At 49.1% G+C, this 20,848-nt stretch overlaps 1 protein-coding gene across 2 annotated transcripts in view; it reads right to left on the bottom strand.

The window, feature by feature from the left end:
- Positions 1-290: 290 nt before the first annotated feature.
- Positions 291-20,848, bottom strand: part of LOC102462950 (tubulin-specific chaperone cofactor E-like protein) — a 113,837-nt gene continuing 93,279 nt past the window's right edge. Inside the window, exons 15-24 of one of the 2 annotated variants that reach the window (XM_075909743.1) lie at positions 19,953-20,239; positions 17,461-17,741; positions 14,446-14,556; positions 9,926-10,128; positions 8,950-9,113; positions 7,944-8,192; positions 6,553-6,715; positions 5,287-5,374; positions 3,574-3,690; positions 291-2,115 (exon numbers count right to left, since the gene is read on the bottom strand). In XM_075909743.1, the coding sequence (XP_075765858.1) occupies positions 2,015-2,115; positions 3,574-3,690; positions 5,287-5,374; positions 6,553-6,715; positions 7,944-8,192; positions 8,950-9,113; positions 9,926-10,128; positions 14,446-14,556; positions 17,461-17,741; positions 19,953-20,239 (1,764 nt within the window). In that variant the 3' untranslated portion in view covers positions 291-2,014. The remainder of the gene's footprint in view (positions 2,116-3,573; positions 3,691-5,286; positions 5,375-6,552; positions 6,716-7,943; positions 8,193-8,949; positions 9,114-9,925; positions 10,129-14,445; positions 14,557-17,460; positions 17,742-19,952; positions 20,240-20,848) is intronic. The other variant, XM_075909746.1, reaches the window with a different exon arrangement.

Here is a 20,848-nt window from a genome sequence, read left to right on the forward strand (position 1 = left end):
TTTTCCGAAAAACTTTTGTGCAAAAGGGCCAGTGTAGACAGCAGAGAGGTGTTTTCCGCAAAAAAGCCCCTATGGCGAAAATGGCGATCGGGGCTTTTTTGCGGAAAAGTGCGTCTAGATTGGCCACGGATGCTTTTCTGCACAAAGTGCTTTTGTGGAAAAGCGTCCTGCCAATCTAGACGCGCTTTTCCGAAAATGCTTTTAACAGAAAACTTTTCCGTTAAAAGCATTTCCGGGAAATCATGCCAGTCTAGACGTAGCCCCAGAGATTTCTGCTTTGAGCCCTATGACCTGGAGCTGCAAACAGTGCACATCTTTCAGAAAGGCATCAAGACTCTTAATTAAAAGATTACAAGTGATGGAGAATGTACCACGTCTCTTGGCAATCTGTTCTGATGGTTAAAACCCTGCATTTTATTTCCAGGTTGATGTTCTTTGATTTGGAATAAAGAAACAGCCCTGTCTAAGAGTAGGGAATTCATGTGACCTTGTGTCCTCAGCTTTAAATAAGAATGAGCATTCAGCACACCCGGAAATGAGAATATTTGAACACAACATTTATTTAAGAATAAAACATGTTTAAATTACCTGGCTGATTCATATAATAAAAAAAAGGAAGGGGGAAGGTTCACCAAGATGTGAACCAGAAGAAAACCCAGTGGCCAAAAGCTGCTTTTTGAGTACAAAGCGATCATTATTTGCAGACAGCAGACGCATACTGTTAGAGGAAAGGAACAGCAACTGGGGCTAAAAAAAATTTAAGATTTCAGAGCGTGTCAAACCTTTCAATCATCTTGGCATTAAATTGCATCGGAGACGATTCATTCCTCTCCATAGGCACATTGCTACAATGGGCTTTAATGGCTGTTTGGCAATTGAGAGAACGAGATGAGTACAAGCAGAGTGGCGTTGTGACGAGTGCTTGCCTCTGATCAATTACGTTTCTTACTGATACTGCGTCCTCGACAGACTGGGTGTTCTTCAGTAAGTAACAGAACCCCCATGGGGTCAGGAGCAGAAAATGTCCCTGCTGTGACCAGCTCATGGTCTAAAGACAGGACAGAGAAGAGAATGAAGGTGAGTGACGGGAGTCGGGTGGATCATTAACACACTTTGGGCAGCCTGGATGGATTTGAAAGCAGGGCTGAGAAGGAGTTTGAATGGTGGGAGGACTGATGCTCAGGGGGCATGTGGGCGCGAACAAAGGAACGGAAGCGGTGACTACGCTGTTCATTGCATCCATCCTAACGATGCCGAACTGGTTTAAGACTGGGTTCCGGGATATACCCCTGCGTCCACGCGACCGGTGTTCTAAACTATTTCCCCGCCTCCCACAACCCTCGGCACAGCTTCCAAAAGCAGTGGCGATCAAAATGCCTCCCAGACTAGCTGAATAGTCTTAACCTTTCTGTTTCCACAGTGGTACCAAACCCATTCAGACCGATCGGCTTTTTAGCTTGCTGAGAGCCGTGGCTGCGCCAGCCAGTTCATGCACCCCCTAAGGGCTGAAGTGGTTCTTACACCAGTAAATTTCTCTAGCACGGTCAAACTTAGAGGGCGCAATCCAGAGGGAGGCCTGATCCAAAGCCCACTGAAACACTGCTATAGATTACAGTCGATGTGAGGCTCTTAGTGGCAGGGTCAGGAAAGGGGGAGCAAGAGGGATTGCTGTGAGCAGAGAGGCCGGGGAATGTGGTAAGGGTGTCAGACAGGTGCCTGTAATGAATGTGAAATCAGAGGGGAAGCCAGTGTGAAGACTTGAGAAAAGAGGAGGATCCTGGTCAAATGTTTTCTCTTGTGGGAAATTCCCCATTTCTGGCTGCTGTTCCCTCCCACTGTAATAAAGTAGCTCGTCACGTCATTTAAATTGCTTGACCATGCAACTGACTTCGGTGCTGTTAAAAGCATTTGTTGTCGTCTGTGGTACAGGCTGTGAGTTAGGGGCACATGCTTTTATCCTACAGGGATTTAGAGTAAGTAAATTACAGTACTTTAAATAGAAGCCTTGAATTGATTACGAGGTTGGGTCTGATTCATAGATAAAACGCCATAGTGACAGCTGGGTTACGATGAGAAGAATGAGCCAGGCCTGAGGTTCAGCGGAAGAGCTGGAGGCTACAGAGAAGACAGAACAGTGTTAAAACCCCCCAAGGCATCGTTACACACAAGCAAAGGCGGAATCATTGAGAGATCAAAACGGGAGAGTCTCGAAAGGCAAACTCCTGTGCTGTGACAGCTTACGTCTGCCAATCGAGGACGCGAGTGATAGTGATATCCCCGTGCAATTTAATAGCATCCTTCAGCCAAGGAGCCGATGGTGCTGCACAAGGCCCCTGGTGACAAAGGAGGTATTGTTATTGTCACAAATGAGGAAAGCAAGGCCCTGCGTTTTCAGAAGTGCCCTGCGCACGTGACTTTCAAATTCTATCGACTCGATTTTCGGAGGTTCTGAGCACCAGCAGGTCCCGCTGACCTCAGCAAGATGCGTGTGCACTCAGCGCCTCCGAGACATGTTAAAATCAGGTCCCAAGGTATCTCCTACTTGGGTGCCCAAGAAAGGAAGCACCCCAGCCTCGCTGGTGTTTGAGCAGGAATGGCTTTCCCAGGAATCAGGGTCAACACCTGGAACAGATTCCAGGAGCTGTGACTTCTCACTACCCCTCTCCCTGTTCTAGCTGCTGGATGCCAGTGCTTCCTCCCCCTCTTTCATTCCTTTCATGTTCTGTGAATCAGAGAATCCCAGGGCTGGAAGAGCCCTTAGGAGTCATCGAGTCCAGCCCCCTGCCCAAGGCAGGACCAAACCCAACCCCAACTCAGCCCTCCCAGCTGGGCTTTGTCGAGCTGGGACTTCAAAATCTCTAGGGATGGAGATTCCACCCCCTCCCTAGGGAACCCAGCCCAGTGCTTCACCATCCTCCCAGGGAAATAGTTTTTCTTAATATCCAACCTGGACCTCCCCCACTGCAACTTGAGCCCATTGCTCCTTGTTCTGCCATCTGCCACCACTGAGAACAGCCTCTCTCCATCCTCTTTGGAACCTCCCTTCAGGAAGTTGAAGGCTGCTCTCAAATCCCCCCTCACTCTTCTCTTCCGCAGACTAAATAGACCCAACTCCCTCAGCCTCTCCTCGTAGGTCAGGTGCTCCAGCCCCCCAATCATTTTGGTCGCCCTCCGCTGGACCCTCCCCAATGCGTCTACATCCTTTCAGTAGCAGAGGGTCGAGAACTGGATGCAATACTCCAGCTGTGGCCCCACCAGTGCCGAATAAAGTGGAATAATCACTTTGACACACTTCTTGATTCATTTTGGTGGGCTCTTATGTCCGTTTCTTTTTTCCAGACGTTCCCTTCAATCTCATTCCTCACTCATCTCTCTTAATTTTGCAGATGGGCCCAAACCCTGGTGCTGGGTCTAGTTTTGAGTTGTGTGTCTTAGGGACAGGCCTATTTTTCTCGTGTTCTCCCAGACGGATTTGAAGGAAGAATCACTTTTCCTCTGCATCACAGTGCTTTTCTGGTTCCCCCTACCCAGGCCGATTTCCAGCCTCCCGAAGGCAGCCCTTGACATAGTCACCTCTGCAGCTCTTGCCATCTTCTTGCAATGTCCCGGTGACACAGCTGCACAAGGGCCCGTCAACCCTGCTTGTGCAGATCTGCTCGCAGCCTCCGTTATCCTCACACCAGTCTAGCCCTGGAAGAGGAGAGGTCGGGCGGTCAGCTAAGAGCAGCTGTGGCAGTTGTACGGAAAAGGGCAGAGCAAAGCTTGATAGCTACAAATAACCCTGAGAGCATTTCCTTGATTAAATCATTCCGCCCTTCTGCATTTACATCCAGCTCGAAGGTGTAACCTGCCACTGAAGAGTATGGGGGCTTTGTCAGACTCACCCACGCCGATTCTTTGGAGGGCTCTGCACATCACTTAGCACCGGAGATCCTGCTCCCACTTAAACCAATAGCAAAATCATGGACTCCAAGTGCATTAATCTGAGGTCAACACATCAAGCCAAGCCCTCAAAGCATAAGCTAGTGCAGTCTTGATTGGCCATGGGCTACTCATCAATCAATTCTTCCTCCAGACTAACACAGAGAGGTGGAGCTTGAGGAGAGGGTGAAAGATGAACCTCTTGCTGGTGAGGATCATGGGGAAGTGGAGAGAAGGTGGCGAAAAAGACCCGGGGGAACAGAAGACGGTTGTGGTGGAAGAGAATTGTGATGAACGGGAAAACAAACGAGGCAGCTATTCCCTGCAAGAGCCTCTCTCAACCTTTGTTCATTTTCTGTCCCCTAAAAATTTTGGAATGGGAGTGTGGACTCCTTTGGACACTTTAGACGTGTTCTAGAGCAGTGTTTCTCAACCTGTGGTACGAGTACCCTCAGGGGTACTGGAGAGAAGTCTGGGGGGTATGTCAACACAACTGAAATTTGGAGAAAATAATGTGTGTGTTACGTTTTACAGTGCGTTATTATTTGTGTACTTTTTACACCCAACAATTTCATTGCCCGCCCGGCTACGATTAAGTTGTTTAAACAAATGTGTTGCAATGGTCGGGGAAAAAAAGTGTGTGTCTGAAAACTGTATGTGCTGGAGGGGTACTTACAATTTTTTTTCTTGAAAAAGGGGTACTTTATAAAAAAAAAGTTTGAGAAACGCTGTTCTAGAGCTCTCAGGGAGCCGTGGACTACACAGGCGAAGAGTCACTCCCCTAAACATCACCTCCCTGGGGGCTGGCAAGGTATGCTCAGCATTTCTAGTAATGGGAGCATCTCTAGGGGGCATCCAGTGACGGGGATGCCTGGAACTGGTGGCTGCTTTTGAGAAGCTGGGTCCAGGGTAATAGCCATACCTAGGAGAAAGAGAAGGGGAAGGATGGATGGACAGACAGAAGAGGTGGTAATGGGCGTAGGACGGATGCTCAGAGAGGGGTTTGGGGAGAGTAAGTGGCTCCTTGAGGCTTTCCCTCATGCACAGACTAAAAAGTGGGGGTAGCTCAGAAGAACCAAAAAAATGAACCAGACCATGAACCGAAGTGAAACTGACCAACTCAGCGTTAGTGCCCTGTTACATAAAATATAACAAAACAGTAAAAGCAAATGGTGGAAACTGGACAGTGAAAATCAGATACTTCCTATCTGAATACATTCGGATGAGGTTACGAACACCAGAGAAGGGCCTTTTTATTGAATCTTTATGATTGAGCTTGAGCTTCTCCGTTTAATAGTCAAAGGTCCAGACTAGCTTCTGCAGGAGGGCAAGTTTTTCTCCGCGTTCTTAGCGATGCTCACTTACGCTTTCTCCGGATGGGCCCTACCGAGATGATCTGCTCCTTGGGCTCTTTGGTATACTCAGCGGCCATCCTGGAATTCTGGGGGCAGTTCTGAACAAAAACAAGCGCACGCGGCGGTTACGGCAAAGCTCTTGTGATTATGGTGCACTAGCCTCTAATCTCAAACCCTGCTCCCATTCAGAGCTATTGCAAGGCCCCCACTGAGGCTGTAGTGCTGTTGGATGCTCCCATTCAGAGAACATAAGAACGGCCATACTGGGTCAGACCAAAGGTCCATCTAGCCCAGTATCCTGTCTACTGACAGTGGCCAGCACCAGGTGCCCCAGAGAGGGTGGACCGAAGACAATGATCAAGCGATTTGTCTCCTGCCATCCCTCTCCAGCCTCTGACAAACAGAGGCCAAGGACACCGTTTTATCCCCTGGCTAATAGCCTTTTATGGACCTAACCTCCATGAATTTATCCAGCTTCTCTTTAAACTCTATTATAGTCCTGGCCTTCACAGCCTCCTCTGGCAAGGAGTTCCACAGGTTGACTACACGCTGTGTGAAGAAGAACTTCCTTTTATTAGTTTTAAACCTGCTACCCGTTAATTTCATTTGGTGTCCTCTAGTTCTTCTATTATGGGAACTAATAAATAACTTTTCTTTATCAGCCCTCTCCACACCACTCATGATTTTATAGACCTCTATCATCTCCCCCCTCAGTCTCCTCTTTTCTAAACTGAAAAGTCCCAGTCGCTTTAACCTCTCCTCATATGGGAGCCGTTCCAAACCCCTAATCATTTTAGTTGCCCTTTTCTGAACCCTTTCCAAGGCCAAAATATCTTTTTTGAGGAGAGCTATTGCAAGGCCCCCACTGAGGCTGTAGTGGTGTTGGATGAGCATCGATAAGGGAAAATTCTGGCCTTCTTCCCCCCCAGACTTTTGACCTGAACTTGTTCTACTGGGTGGGAGTCCATGCACTGGGGCAATCTGTGTGCCAGGTTCTAGAAGGATGTGTGTGGAGACAGGAGCGGCCCTAGATGAGCTGCCGGCAACTGGCACCCTAGGCGAAATGCGCGATCGGCGCCCCCACCTCCAAACCCCTCAATGGCCGTTTAATTTGGAGCCCCGGGCAACCGCCTAGTTTGTGCCTATGGACGGGCTGCCACTGGGTGGAGAACAGAGGAATGTTACGTAGCTCTATTGGGCGTTGTTCTCCTACCACACAGCAGCCTTGGAGGAATGAGTCTAGCAAGGAACACCCTCCCGGCCTGCACACACGTACTATTTTGCAGGAGTATTTTTCTGAGTCACAAAGGGAGACGGCGCAGTGGAGATGAACCTCGTCGTAATCCCCGATGAACTTGAAGACGGTGACATGAAAGCGACAAGTCAGGGACACCCCATTCTCCTCAATGCCAATGGTATTATCCTTAATATTTTGGCAGCTACAAGAAAAAACAAACAAACGGTGTCTCAGCTGGGTTCAGGAAATTCTCAAAGATTCTACAGATCCCCAGTGCTTGTGGGTTATGGCTACAGAGAAACTAAATTATTCTGTTCACTAGCTGTTACTTGAACTCTGGGGGAGAAGAGCTTGGACTGTTCTCCCCTTATGAGCTCTCTCAACCGTGGAGTGTTCAGAATCCAAGCCCCAGTTTGGTAGCGCGAGGCCATGACTTATTAAAAAAACATTTCCCCTTAACTGCTTGCTGCAGAGATGTAAGTAAACTGATGCATTGTCAAGCTATTCTGATTATTAATAGACTTCCAAATTCTACTGCCCCTGCCATGCAAGGATCTCAGAGTCTTTACACCAGTAATTAATTACAGATCATGACACTCCCAGAAATCCTGAGAGGTTACCAGATGCGCCCCTGTCATACCAGGATTTAATGTCAGAAGCAAATGCACAATGTGTTCTGTTCTCAGCCCTGACCCTGTCCTGGTGCTACAGAAGTGCCCACTGACTTCACATGCTCAGTCTGAAACACCCAGGGCTTAATTTTTAAAGGCGTAGATCTCACATGCTCCAGGAACTTCAGCAGAAGCTGTGTGAGCTCAAAACTATCTGAAAATTGTGCCCTGTTTGGGTGGGCCCTAAACTCGGGGAGCATTTGAACATTTAAGCCCTTCCCTTTTCTATATCAATTTCTACATCTGGGCTATTTTGCTAGATTGCATCCCTTTTTCGTAAAAGGGATGCAAATTAGACGTATCGCAATTGCTAATGAAGCGGGGATTTAAATCTCCCTCGCTTTATTAGCATAAAAATGGCTGCCGCTTTTTTTCAGCACGGAGCTTTGCCGGAAAAAAGCGCCAGTCTAGACGCGAATCTTTCGGAAAATAAAGCCTTTTCCGAAAGATCCTTTATCCCTCTTAAAATAGACAGCCAACTGCAGCCTGCTTTTGGGTTCTTACAGTGTGCACGTAGGCGTAACACATGAGCACCTCTGGCTTTTTCCTTGGGATGTTAGGAATAGCCACAGATGCACAAATCAGTGATCCTTCTTTTTTGGTATTGGCAGCAGACCTTAGTGCATGCACCAGAGGAAGAAATATTCCTCCTGTAATGTTCATAGGTTCAGATCATATGGGGTTGTACACCAGCCAATGATTTGTAAATCCCCAAACAAAAGCCAAACCAAGAGAAAAATCTTGCCAGATGTCACTGACCCTCCTTCAATGATGAAGTATCTGAGTTTGTCATTGCTGTCCCGAGAAGGGGTTGCATAACATTTGTTCAGCGTTAGGATGAGGTGGGTAGAATCTGCCCCAACAACGAAGACCCCGACATAAAGCACGTCCCGGGTGGTTAGAACCACTTCACCCTGCCGGTAAGGGTGCTTATAGGATGAGTTCTTGTACAAGGCCATCTTGGTTATGAAACTGCCTTCTTGTGTGGGGACTGTCAAGTTAATCACACTGAAGGAGAGAAACAAAGCTCATGAGAAAACAGCAGAAAGACGATTCTCTACAAAGGGGGAAGAGAACGGATAGGGCCTAAGGGAGAGGGACTAGGAGATGGAGCTTTTCATGTCGACATTTATACCACTGAATACTGCAAACCTGAAAATTGTTACTGCCCAATGGATGTTTGGTGGTTGATGTGGCACCAGTTTGAAGCCCTCAATCGTACAACTGCTCCCATAATTATCATAGACTGACAGGCATATAACCGAGTCCAAAGGCTGAATGGGCCATGCAGATTCCCTAAGAGTGCCCCCAATAGGCCAAGGTTGAGATACACTGGCGGAACAGCATGAGAGAAACTAGCCCTCCCGTGGCCCGATACTGTTCCTGTAATAATCATCCGTTTGACCTCCTTTACAACAGAGGCAAAGGAATTTCACCCAGGAATTCCCGCATCAGACCCATATCTTTTGGTTGAGCTCAAACACACTTTTTGGGAAAAAAAAGGCCACTCCTGATTTAAAGACATGAAGTGATGAAGATTCCATCGGGACCCTCGTTTGTTAGCTGTTGTGATTAGTTACACTCATTACCAAAATTAAGCGAGCTGTCTTCTCCAGGTAAATAGAGGAGACTTCAGCCTCCCTGCTATCATGCCTGCCTGCTTTTTTCTTTTTCTCGCTCTCTCGCTCTCTCTCTCTCTCTCTCTCTCTCTCTCACACACACACACACACACACACACACACACACACACAAAAGTCAGTCTTACCTAAGCATTGGCCTCACTACCGAATCCAGAGAAATTTTGATATCAAGCTCATACGCGCACGAGAATTCCACATTGATAGTTCTGTCCCGGGTGATTATGTTTCCAGTGTTATTTGCACTTTCAATCCACACAGTGTTTTTATACACGATGTGAGTGCCATTGGACTGTGCAGGAGAAAAAGAAACAAACATTATTCTTTTTTAGTTCACAGCTCGGAAAGCAGCATATCTAAGTCATTATGTAAAAATAATGTGCAGACTGATTGTGAACTGTTTCAGAGGCAAAGTCGGCTTTTTGTTTTATATTGGTGCCACGCTTGGTACAATGGGGCCTGGATTCCTGCCTGGATTTTGTGGACACTGAGGTACTAGATTATAAATCACAATGATAAATCAGTTTGTATCTTGCTGCTAGACCGAAAAAGATTCTGCCTACAGTTACATTTATAACAGCACTATTCATCATAATGGATCCCAACCCAACACATGCACACTACACGCACCACTAAGATGCAACCACCACTGGGCACAGCTCATCATCTGTTTAACAGTCCTCACAAATACCATGTCCCAGTGAAATATTAAGCAGGCGAAATGGAAGCACCCAGGCTGGAATTTGGACAGAACGCAAGTGCTAACACCTTGTATCTTCTACCGTGCACACACACACGTGTTTAGAGCTGTCTATTAGAACCCAAATATAGAAAGAAATAACCCACCCCGTGAAGAGTGTGTATGTGATCATCCCCTAATGTAATTTAATGAAGCACTGAAGCATTATTAAGGCATTGTGACATGTGAGCTCAAACAATAAACCTGCCACTAAAAGGAATGCCCGTTTCTCTCTCTCCTTTCTTTGCTTTCGGTTCAGCTCTGTGGCATGTTTTTCCATGTATCACCCTAGCAGCATTTGCTTTGTAACAATGCGCCATTAAACATGAGCTGTCTCCCCCGGCTCCTCTCCCAGCATGTCTCACCTGCACAAGGTTTCCGCAGTTCCCCTTGGTGTTGTTGATCTGGAAAGAGATGAAGTCTTCCCCTTCGATGCCGGGGCAGTGACGGTCATTCACGCGCACGCCTTCTCTCTCAAAGCCAAGCTGAAAGAGCTTGCATTTGGAGATGGAAACTTCCATCTGTGCCGCCTTGCACGTAACCTCTGCGTCGATGATGTCGTGCGTGTCTAGGGACAGCACAGGTGGTTTTAAAGGACAGGAGCAACTCAGAGTCAGCTTTGAGCTGGCCAGCCAGGAGGGGAGCTTCTGGGCACATCAGCATTAGAGATTATAGTAGAGGTGGCAACCTGCAGCCAGATGGCTGCATGTGGCCCATGAGGGTTCTGTGTATGGCCCACAAGACATTTGGTTTACTGTTGCCCAGGCTACCAGATTCCCCTGCTTTCTGCCTGCATAGGTTTTTTCCTATCGGTAGTACTAGACACTCATGTAAAGCCAAGGCATGTGAAGTGAGCTGCCTGCTGATTACACAAATATTGGACTGGAAGAGCCGTGCGCTTCCTCTGCATCTAATCAAAGCCCTGCTACAATTCAATCGGCACACCCCGCAAATTCTAGGCACACAAGCACAGAGAGCAAAACTACCCTACTCTGGGAAACCATCTTGGTTAGGACCATCTTGCAGTCCACTGAGATGAAGGAGGGCCATTCATGCAGCCCACGCACTAGCTCAGGTTGCCCATGACTGGATTATAGATCTGCCGGTGATTGTGCCCTCAGGAAAAGCGGAGCCCGCAAGAGATGTATCAAACAGAGACGAATCTGACCCAGAACGTGAGGTGTGACAGTCCAACCGACCCCACTGACCTTGGCAAATTCAGATCCGGATCTAAAATTCATGACTCCGACCCAACTCTGGAATGTCCTAAACTGACCCCCATACATAAGCTAAGCGACAAAATGAGCCACAGTACCCAGAGCTGTTAGATGAGATGAGCGCGGAAGAGCTGAATTGCTCAAAAGAACAAACTCTCTCTGTAGGCTCAGTTTGCACCCAGAGTTGAGTGGCAGGGGCAAGGTGGATTGGCTGGGAAGGCGAATGCTCAGATTTGCTCCTGCAGTTCATTTCGTGGCTGCAGGTTGCTCCCCTCCTCCCCGACAAGGAGACTGCTGCCCAATCCTGGCCGAAAGCATTTACAGCGGCTGCATAGGCCGCCGCCTTGAAGGTGGCCAGCCAGCCAGTTATATGCTGTGGGCTCTTCCATCCATACAGCATCAGTGAGTCACTCCAAAGGCAACCCTTGGAATTCAGAGCGAGATGGTGTCTGACTCACACATCGTGGGCGGGAAGTTGGGTGACCAGAGCACACATAAAACTGGGATGGGGGTAGGGAGACAACAGACACCTATGGGAAGCAAAGCCTTGATTATTGGAACTGTCCCTATAAAATCGGGGCATCTAGTCCCCCTAGGCGGGAGGTCCACCACAAAGGGAAGCGTGACAGAGCCGAAGGGGATGGCTTAGTTGTCTCAGCACCAGGTATATTGGTAATGAGATCTGATCGTTCTGAGTCTATTCTCTGGAGCAGTCGGTTGAAATCCTGGCAGCATTGACTCATTCATCCAAGGGAGTTGACGATGGTGCTTCTAGGCCTCAACATCTGAGCTGTATTGTGGACGTTAAAGATCACAGGAGAATTTTTCTAACAGCATTGGTGGGATATTCTTGGCCTGACGTCCTCTCCCTGGACACTCTACAACAAGCTGATCAGCTACCACCTTCCCGCCAGGGGTGGCTGCATTTCACTGATGCATGTGGAACAGCCTCCCACTGGGCAACGCATCAGGGCGTCTGATCCCAGAGCTAAAAGCATGAGCTGCTCCTGTTTGAGCTCACATCTAGGCCCCCGATGTGAGGGGCTATAAGGGCTCTTATTCTCTACAGATGGGTACCAGGTACCACGCACCCCGGTGGGTTATATAGGGAGCACTTTGGGAAGCTTTCGGATAAAAGGTTCTACATGAACATAAGTTGTTGTTATTTGTAGTGTGATAGCCCCTAGAAGACCTACTCCTGGACCAAGACTGGTCTGCACTGGGCAGACACAACAAAACAGCAATTCCGAAGAGTTCACTGCTTAAGTATTATTATCCTTGTGATACAGACAAGGAAACTCATGCACCGAGCAGGGAAGGGACTTGCTATAGTCACACAACAAGTCTGAAGAGCAGAACTCCTTAAGTCCTGACTCCGCAGGCATTGGCTGTAACCACCTGACCACGTTCTCCTAATCCCCAGGACTTTTCCAGAGACTTAGTATGTAATTTTTATCGGAATGTTATTTGTGCTGCCTTCAGAGTTTCATTATTTGTGCAAAATGGAGCCCGGCAAATTAACTGTAACTTCATTAAGATGGATATACTCGGAGCTTCGGAGTGTGCGTTTGCATATATTACCAGCACTGCCGGTGCAGAGCCCTAACCGAGCTGTTGCGATTGCACTCTCTGTGCTACTTCTTCTGCCTGCTGCGTGGGTGTGAGTCCTTGTGGATGTGCCTACGAGCTGGCTATTCTTCTGCATCATCGTGCAGGCCGCTCGGAGGACGACACGGTCAGAAAAGTTGCTAATGTTTCCTAAACGTTCTCGGCACCTCGCTCATGTCCTGCAGCTTAAGCTGCTTGATGCTTCTTCGCTCTTGGAGTTGTAACAGAACAGGCCCGAGACGTCAGGACACCGGTGATCTTTTCTCAACTCTGCCAAAAGTGATCTCGAGAACATCTCTTAAGAGCTCTGTGCCTCAGTCTCCCCATCTCTAACATGGAGATAGCACTTCTCTGTCTCCCAGGGTGGGGAATTAATTCAGTGTCTGGAAAGTGCTCTGAGATCCTCAGATGGAAGGACTAGAGGATGGGAAAGTGACTTTATTTGGAAGAGTTTCGGATAATGCATTTGTAAAGGTCCTTTGCATGGGGGATTGATAGGACACAGCTCAGACCCCCCGTGCTGGCTTACACCGTTTTGGGGGGAGCAGCGATTTTCTCAAGGATCTCTGAGCAGATCTAGGAGTGGCTTTAGTCACTCTTTGTCACACTTGTTTCTGTGGCTCCCTCTGTGGAGCTCCTTGCCCAAGGGTGGTGTGGAGACCAGGACTTTAACAGGGTTCAAAAAAGAACCCTGAGGACTGGGGGTTCTTTTCTCACCCGTTTCTTTTTTTAACATATGCCAGATTGAAGTTGACATATGTCATTCTCTCCTCTACCTTAGACTAAGCACGTTTCACATGGGCTGTGCTATCATGTCATTCAAGCCGGGGGTGGGGGCGGGGGCGGGGAATGCACGCATGGTACAGAAGATGCTTCAAAAGTAGCTTGCAAAATCCAATGCCTCTGGACCCTGTTCATGGGCCAGCTGCTCCTCATTCCCCATAACTGCAAGGTGAAGAACTGGGCAGATTTTTATTACCAGTGAACTTTAGATGACAAGCAATTTCTATCTATTGACTGAGGAGAAGAGGACTGGGCAAAACTGATTTTTGATTTTTAAAAATGTATGCATGCTTTTATGGATATACTCGGAGCTCCCAGTCAATTGAACACAAGCCTGGCTGAAGTAGCAGAAAACACGTCATAGGACACACTCCTGCCCTGGACGACTTTTCAGTGTCTAGGACTGAATCTTCATGTGGGGTAGAGCTGCATAGCTTCATCAAAATCAGAAGAATTACGTCAGTTTACGTCTGTTGAGAATTTGCCCCTGAATTTCCTTGATTGTATAAAAGTCTGTTCAAGGCGGGAGTCGAACTTCTGGTTTTGATTAGCATTCTATTATGTTACTCCCCACACTAACATGTTGCATGGTTTTGCATTTTCCGATCTTGCAACTTTGATGAGTTGTAACATTGCATCATTCCATAATTCTATTAGAAATCACAAGAAGCATGCACTGTTTTGGGAATACATATAAATTGTAAAGCGATTTACCTTTTTTACTTTTTATTGCTTGTTTCTTTATGAAAAATCAATAAAAAAACACCAAAGATCTCTCTCAATTTTTTCTAGTGGAACCTGATTTTAGATGAGATTGGATATGTTGGGAGTTACAAATTAATCCTACCACACCGTGCTCTCCCACAGCACATTCTATCTGAAGATCTCACAACACTTTCCAAACAGTAGTGACGTTAGCCTCACAATGCCAATGTGAAGCAGGTATCATTAGTCCTGTTTTACAGATTGGGAAACTAAGGCACAGGCAAGTGACTTGCCCAGGGTCAAAATGCAAATCAGTGGCAGGGCCATGAGTAGAACCAAGTCTTGGTATTTTAACCACATAAACACCTTTCCTCCCTGGCATATTGTAGTGCCACTGGATTTGAGGTTGGAACTTTGTGTGAATCTGAGTGGGAAGTGGTTGCTGAAGGAATTGGCTTATTTAAGTCCCATATAGATATATAAGACCCCTTTGTAACTTAGTTAAAAAGACCAGAGCCAACAATGCAATTAACCTCCTGAGATGCGGAACAGACGCATGTGAGGTCACTCACTGTTTCCATAGGGTGGAGGTTCGATACAACCACACAATTCTCCTCCATTGTCAAGTTCACAGCTTCTGTTGGGACAGTCGGCCCCCACACAGGGATCTTCAACCACTCCTGCTAAAAAGGAAAAGACAGACAAAGACACCAACTTTATTTTCACACCAATATCCAGATAGTTTGTTATTACACCACTCAGCCCCTGAAGTGTTGCTAACTTGTGCAATTTATGCTCGTTGATGGGTTTAAAGCACCAGTTCTTGGAGTCATATGAACACATGACACACTCAGCTTTCCATTTAAAAAAATGTAAGTTTCTAGACCTCCTGGTTGCAGAGAAAAGCTTGAAAGCATAAAATGAATCTGACCTAAAGACTCGGGAACTAGAAGGCTAAGAAAAATAATCTTCCATATTATTTTTAAATTCATGTGTGTGTGTATATATATATATATTTTAAAAATCACATGATATTTTTAAGCATTTCTCATGATTTCTTGGTGCTGGATCTGTGAATTTCTGAGGTTAATAATGCTGCCCTCAAAGTCATTACTCAGGTGAGGACTGGACTCCCACTGAGTCTAGAGAAGGTAAAGTCCCCAATGCATGGACCGATATGAACAAACAATTTATTCAGCGTAGGCTTCTGGCTTTACAAACAAAGCATCAGCTATAAGTCACCAATGGGAGAACATCTCCCATGTTCTTAGCCCTAGTTGAGGCAAATGCTTGCCAGAGCCAGTGTGCCTTGGAAGTGTGTGTGATCCAGCTAGTATAGACTACATGGGAGACCAAGTTGCTTCCAGACAGGGTCAGTGTCTTGTTTCTAGACCTGGTTGGAGACTGAACTCCCTACCCCCACCACTGAAAATTTCCACTTTTCAACAAAAACTTGAAAACCAAAATATTTGTATTCCAAAGTGTTATTTTCATGCCTCATGGAAGTTGGAGGTTAGGTACCTCAAAGCTCCTTTTCTCCTCTATAGACCAGGATCCCTGGTCAGACTATGTTTCCCATGATGCACCATGCTCTCCCCTTTTCGTTGGTGAGAGGATGCATCACAGGAGTCCTTGGTCATGCTGTATCATGGGAGTTGTAGTTTAGCTGGGGAGCCCCGTCCATAGAGGAGAAAGGGGACATGGAGAAAGCAAGCTACTGCTCCCATGAGGCACCATGGCAGTTTATCTGAATGAAAAGATTTTGGTTTTCAGGCCTTTTGTTTTTCTATGAAACATCAACATTCGCCACAGAAAACATGGACTCTCTGTGAAAAAATGCCAAAATACCAAACCCCCCACCCTCCCAGAAAATAAAAAAAAAACCACTGAGGAAAACATTCTGTTGAGGGGGGAAAAAAGGGGGGAGACCAAAGTTGTTGAACAAAAAATAAAAAAGGACACAAAGTTATTAAGGAAAGAAAAAAAATTAAAACAGCATGGCCCCTTTCAGAGTATCTGCAGTCAGAATAAGGATAGGAACAGGGGAGAAGTTGAGCACTAAGACCCAGGGGAGGCCATTTTGTTTTCTTGATCAAGCCAGAACGCAGCTCCCTGCGGAACCAGGTAAGCAAGGGGCCTGGGGGCAGGGGGCTGGGCCCAGTTTCTGAGTGTGTCGTAGGGTTACCAGGTGCCCGGTATTTTCGCCTCATGGCCGGGAAAAAAAATCAGAAAATACCGGACATTTTGGGTGTCCGGTATTTTCTGAGTTTTTTTTTTTTTTACCGGACAGGAGGCAAAAATACCAGACTGTCCGGGTCAATACCGGACACCTGGCAACCCTAGAAAAAAATCCAGTCATTTCAAAATCCAGTATCCCACGGGAAACAGTTCAGATGAAAAAAATTGTAACCAAAAATACTTGTCCCCTCTCCTCAGGCTAGGACAAGCTCCCACAGCAGTGCCTCCGCTGACTCAGCCATCTTGGGAGCACATGGGGATGGAGGCTGCCTTTAAGGTAGCCAGGTTCCACATCATCTAGGGGAACCTATTGCTAACTGCTCCGGCTGACTGCTCCGATTGACTCTGCAGTCTGGCTTGCTGCAGAGCATGGTGCTTCTATACGATAAGCGGTACCAGGCCTTGCCCACGTGGGAGGCCAAAGGGGCAATTGCCCCAGAGTCTGGCAATTCAAAAGGACCCGGGGCTCTCAGCTGCCACAGCAGCTACTGCCGCAGGGCCGGCACCCCAGACCCTTTAAATTGCACCTAGGTGTCCGGTTTTCACCTGGACAGTTTGGTATTCGGGTCCCCCGTCCGGTAAAAAAAAAACAGAAAATACTCAACATGTGAAATGTCCGGTATTTCCTGTTTCCCTTGGACAGGGCTGGCCCAAGCCCATTTGGTGCCCCGGGACCGGGTGCGCAGCACTGCCCCTGGGCGCACGGCACATGCGCTGCCCAGCCTGGCCTGGTCACCGCTGCTGGCGTGCACGCCGAGCCGTGCAGAGCCCCACGGCCGTGGGGGGTAGGGCGCTTCTGGCTGGCGCCACAGGGCCAGCGCTGCGGGAGCCGGGCGTGCGGCGCCTGATGGCAGCTATAAGGGACGCCACATGCCCCTTACAGCTGCCATCAGGCGCCCCCCATCGGTTGGCGCCCTGGGCAGCTGCCCGGCTTGCCCATGCCTGCGTCCGGCCCTGCCCTTGGATGGAAGCACAGTGGGGACTATTTCTCTCTGCCCTGTCTGGCGTGGGCGGGGGAGTGAGGAGTGCAGGAAGCCTTTTTCTTTTGCTTAACAGCTTTGGTCTCCCCCTTTTTTTTCCTCAACAGAATTCTTTCCCAGTGTTTTTTTTTGGGGGGGGGGGGGGGGAGGGATTTTTTGTTAAACCCTCTGGCAGCCCTAATTGCCCTGTGCGGTGTGATGCACTCTGGGAAGCACTGAGAGCTGCCCCAGCTCCGCCCATTCTGCCTGAGGCCCCGCCCCTTTCGGGACATGGAACCACCCTTTCTCCCTCCTCGCATAGCGGCCTGGCGAGTCTGTCAGCCCCCTGGGCGGTACCAGGGAACGGAACAGGGCTAGAATAGCTCTTACAGCAATTCTCCTTCTCGATCCACTCGGTGCTGAGGATCCCGAAGGAGCGGCAGGCCTCCCCGTAGGCAGCGAGAGAGCCACAGAGCTGGAACTTCTTCTGGTTGTAGCAGCCGTCGAGGAAGCACGACTCGTAGAAGGGCAGGGGGTCCAGCAGCCCGTAGCAGGGCTGAAAGAAGCCTTTCATGTCCGTCAGCTTGAGGCAGTAGCCGTCGCTCTGCAGCTTCTGGATCTGCACGTTGTCGCAGGCGGCGGCATACTGGGAGTACTGAAGCTCGTTGCAGCTGGGAGCGAGGGATTACACAAAGGACATCAGCCTGGAACTGTGTGAAACAGCCAGTCCCCAAGTCCTCTCCTGAGGTGAACCCACAGGCGAACAGACCACTCAGGTCACCTTGTTTCTGCATTATTACCCCACCTGGCCCAAGGCAGACTGTCCAATCCCGTGGGTTTCCTAGTTCTTTTCACCTCTCATTAGGAGATGCTCACGTATCCAGGGTGAAACTCACCCCTGTGCAGAAAGCCAGGGCAAGGATTATGGGCCTCTTGAATCCCATGTCAGCCAGAGGTTGGGCTGCAATCCTCGGGCTGGCCCTTTTGAAGAGGAGATTTCCCCTCATCTTTTATAAGCATCTCTTCATGCCCGAGGCCTCTCTTTCCATGCGCCGAATTTGCCCTTCTTGCTGACCTCCACAATCGCAGGCGCATGGGATCCGCAAATGTGCTGACGAACCCAAGTGCCACTGCTTTAGGCACTTTCCCCATCCCGCCCTCTTTGATTAGGAGTTTCAAAGGTACCCAAATCCTACTGAGCATGAGCAGCATTTGATCGCCTCAGTCCTTTAGACAGAACTGTGTAGCATTCTGAAGACTAACAAGATGGTTTATTAGGTGATGAGCTTTCGTGGGCCAGACCCACTTCCTCAGATCAATTTGTGGAAGAAAATCGACACAACCATATAAAATTGTGCTGATTTTCTTCCACATATTGATCTGAGGAAGTGGGTCTGGCCCACGAAAGCTCATCACCTAATAAACCATCTTGTTAGTCTTTAAAGTGCTACATAGTCCTGTCTTTTGTTTCAGCTACACCAGACTAACACGGCTGCATCTCTATAATTTCTTTAGGTTATTTAGAAAAGTCCTGCCTTGACACCTCCTGCTCCCACAGCTAACTCTGACTTGCGCCAACAATCACATCTGTAGCCGTCACCATCTGAATGGCAGAGTCTGTGCTCCCCATTCGCCACGTGTGCCACTTTGGCAGGTGCAGAGGGAGCCTTTGAAAACCTGGCCTAATCCCCGCACTCCTTAAACTCCTGCGAACGCCCGTAGGAATTTTGCATGTGTAACTCGTGCCCACGCGGCACGGCGCTCTTTCCCCCTCTACCATCGGTGGGGACATGGAGAGCTAACAGAGCCGGGTCCTTCCGCTCAAGCAGTAGCGGCACCTGGTCCAAGACATAGCCAGGTTCAACCCTCACGGCCTATGACCCGCTCCAGGGGTGCAGCAAAGTAAGTGGTGGCCTGTACAGGGATTTGAGCTGGGGAGATCTCTGCAGTTTGGGACAAACTTCTCCATTCAGGGGAATGAATAAGCCATACCCAGCTGGTGGAGCGTTCCGGGCCATGTAGAAAGATTGACATACCCGTTACACCATGGGTTCCCAAGCTGGAGGGTGTGAAGAAATTCTCGGGGGGGGGGGGGGGGCATGAGGCAATTCCCCTCCCCCTATCAGTTCCTTTTTTGGCTCAACAAGTTTTGCTGCTATTGGGGGGGAAAAGGGAGAGAAGGGGGCGGGAGGGTTTGTCAAAAATCAAAAAGGGGGCGTGATACTGAAAAGTTTGGGAACCGCTGCGCCACGGGGTGGTAGCGCACCCCCAGGAGAGCAGGATATTGGCGCAAAGCTGCCTTCCAAATGGGCAAGTCCAAGGAGCTTTATCCCCTTTTACACCAAGGCTCCTTTACCCCATTTTGGCAGTCGAGGAGCCCCAAAGTGGGTGTATACGTAACTTACACCCACTGGAAGACCCTTTTGCAGAACCCGAGTGGCACAATATGGCCTTAGTGTACATGACCCCACAGGGCGAGGGAACGGACTTTTTGTCGTATGTTAGTACAGCCCCTAGCACAACCGGGGCTGGCATCGAGGTGCGACTGCCACACAAATGAACCTCACTAACGAGAGTGAAACCAGCCGGGCTGTAGAGACGTTACTCTACAAATCAAGGCAACTGCAGTGCAAGTGATCTCATTTCGATGGGTGAGTTGAGCCCTCCGACAGAATTCTGTTCGGGGCTAGACTCCATGGTGCGGGTCACACCCCTCCGGATGATTGTTTCCTAATAAATGCGACAGGGCTTCTCCTTCCGAGCCTGTCCTCCTGCCATGAGCTGTGGATGGGCCCCGGGACACAACATGGGCCCCCACGAGTGTCAATGGCCAAACACCCACTGGCTCCCAGAGGAGTCTACACCCCAAGCCCCAGGCTCACCTCTTCTGCATGCCGTTGGTTTTCCAGCTCTGGGCCAGCACCACGCTGCTGACGACCGGCTTCCCCCGCAGGGTGACGTAATCATCCGTCTGGTCCCCGTTGAAGTTGCCGCACAGGCCGCACACTTTGTTCTGCAGCCGCTCGCTGATGCTGATTTTGATGACGTTGAAGCCGTTGTAGAGGATCTGGATGTCCGGGCTGGTGTCGATCACAAGGAAGCCCTCCAGGCTGTAGATTTTGGTGGACAGCCCAGTGACAAAGGGGATGGTCACTTGGGTGCCATTCACCTACTCAAGGGGAGGAGATAAGGCTGAAGCCACTCACCTCTCAACGCTCTGCGACTGTACCAGGTAGGCACAGGTCCCCGTAGCGGGCAGCACAGGGCATGTTGCTGCCGGCTCCTCCTTGCCTTCCCTGCATCTGGCCAGCTCCGTACGGGAGGTGAGACGGGGCCAGGATCCTGCCTCCTCCCTGTCCCTTTTGGAGCCTTTGAGCATCAGAGGAGGACGTACTGCCTGGTATTTGCAGTGGATTGTGCCAGCCCTGAGCACAGGGGAAGCGCTGGGAAGCAGGGACCCTCTGTGTGCTCAGCCCCTATCACCAGGGCGCTGGCCTCTCGTTGCTCCCGCAATGGAAATAATCAGGAGCCGGCGCAGCCGAACTCCGTCCTCAAACCCGTCGCGCGTGATGGCTGCAGGGGAGGCGGGACGGGGGAGGAAGTGCTGCAAACACCGTCCCCTCTGATCAGGCCTGCCGACAGGGTGGGGCAAAGAGGGCCACTGGCAATTCAGAAGGGTCCAGGGCTCGCGGGCACTGCCACAACAGCTGGAACCCTTTCAATCACCACTGGAGTGCCAGGCGGCACATTCCGGGCAGCTCTGAGGGCTGGCTGCCAA

This window comes from Pelodiscus sinensis, chromosome 26, assembly GCF_049634645.1.
Source record: "Pelodiscus sinensis isolate JC-2024 chromosome 26, ASM4963464v1, whole genome shotgun sequence".
Classification (NCBI taxonomy): Eukaryota; Metazoa; Chordata; order Testudines; family Trionychidae; genus Pelodiscus; species Pelodiscus sinensis.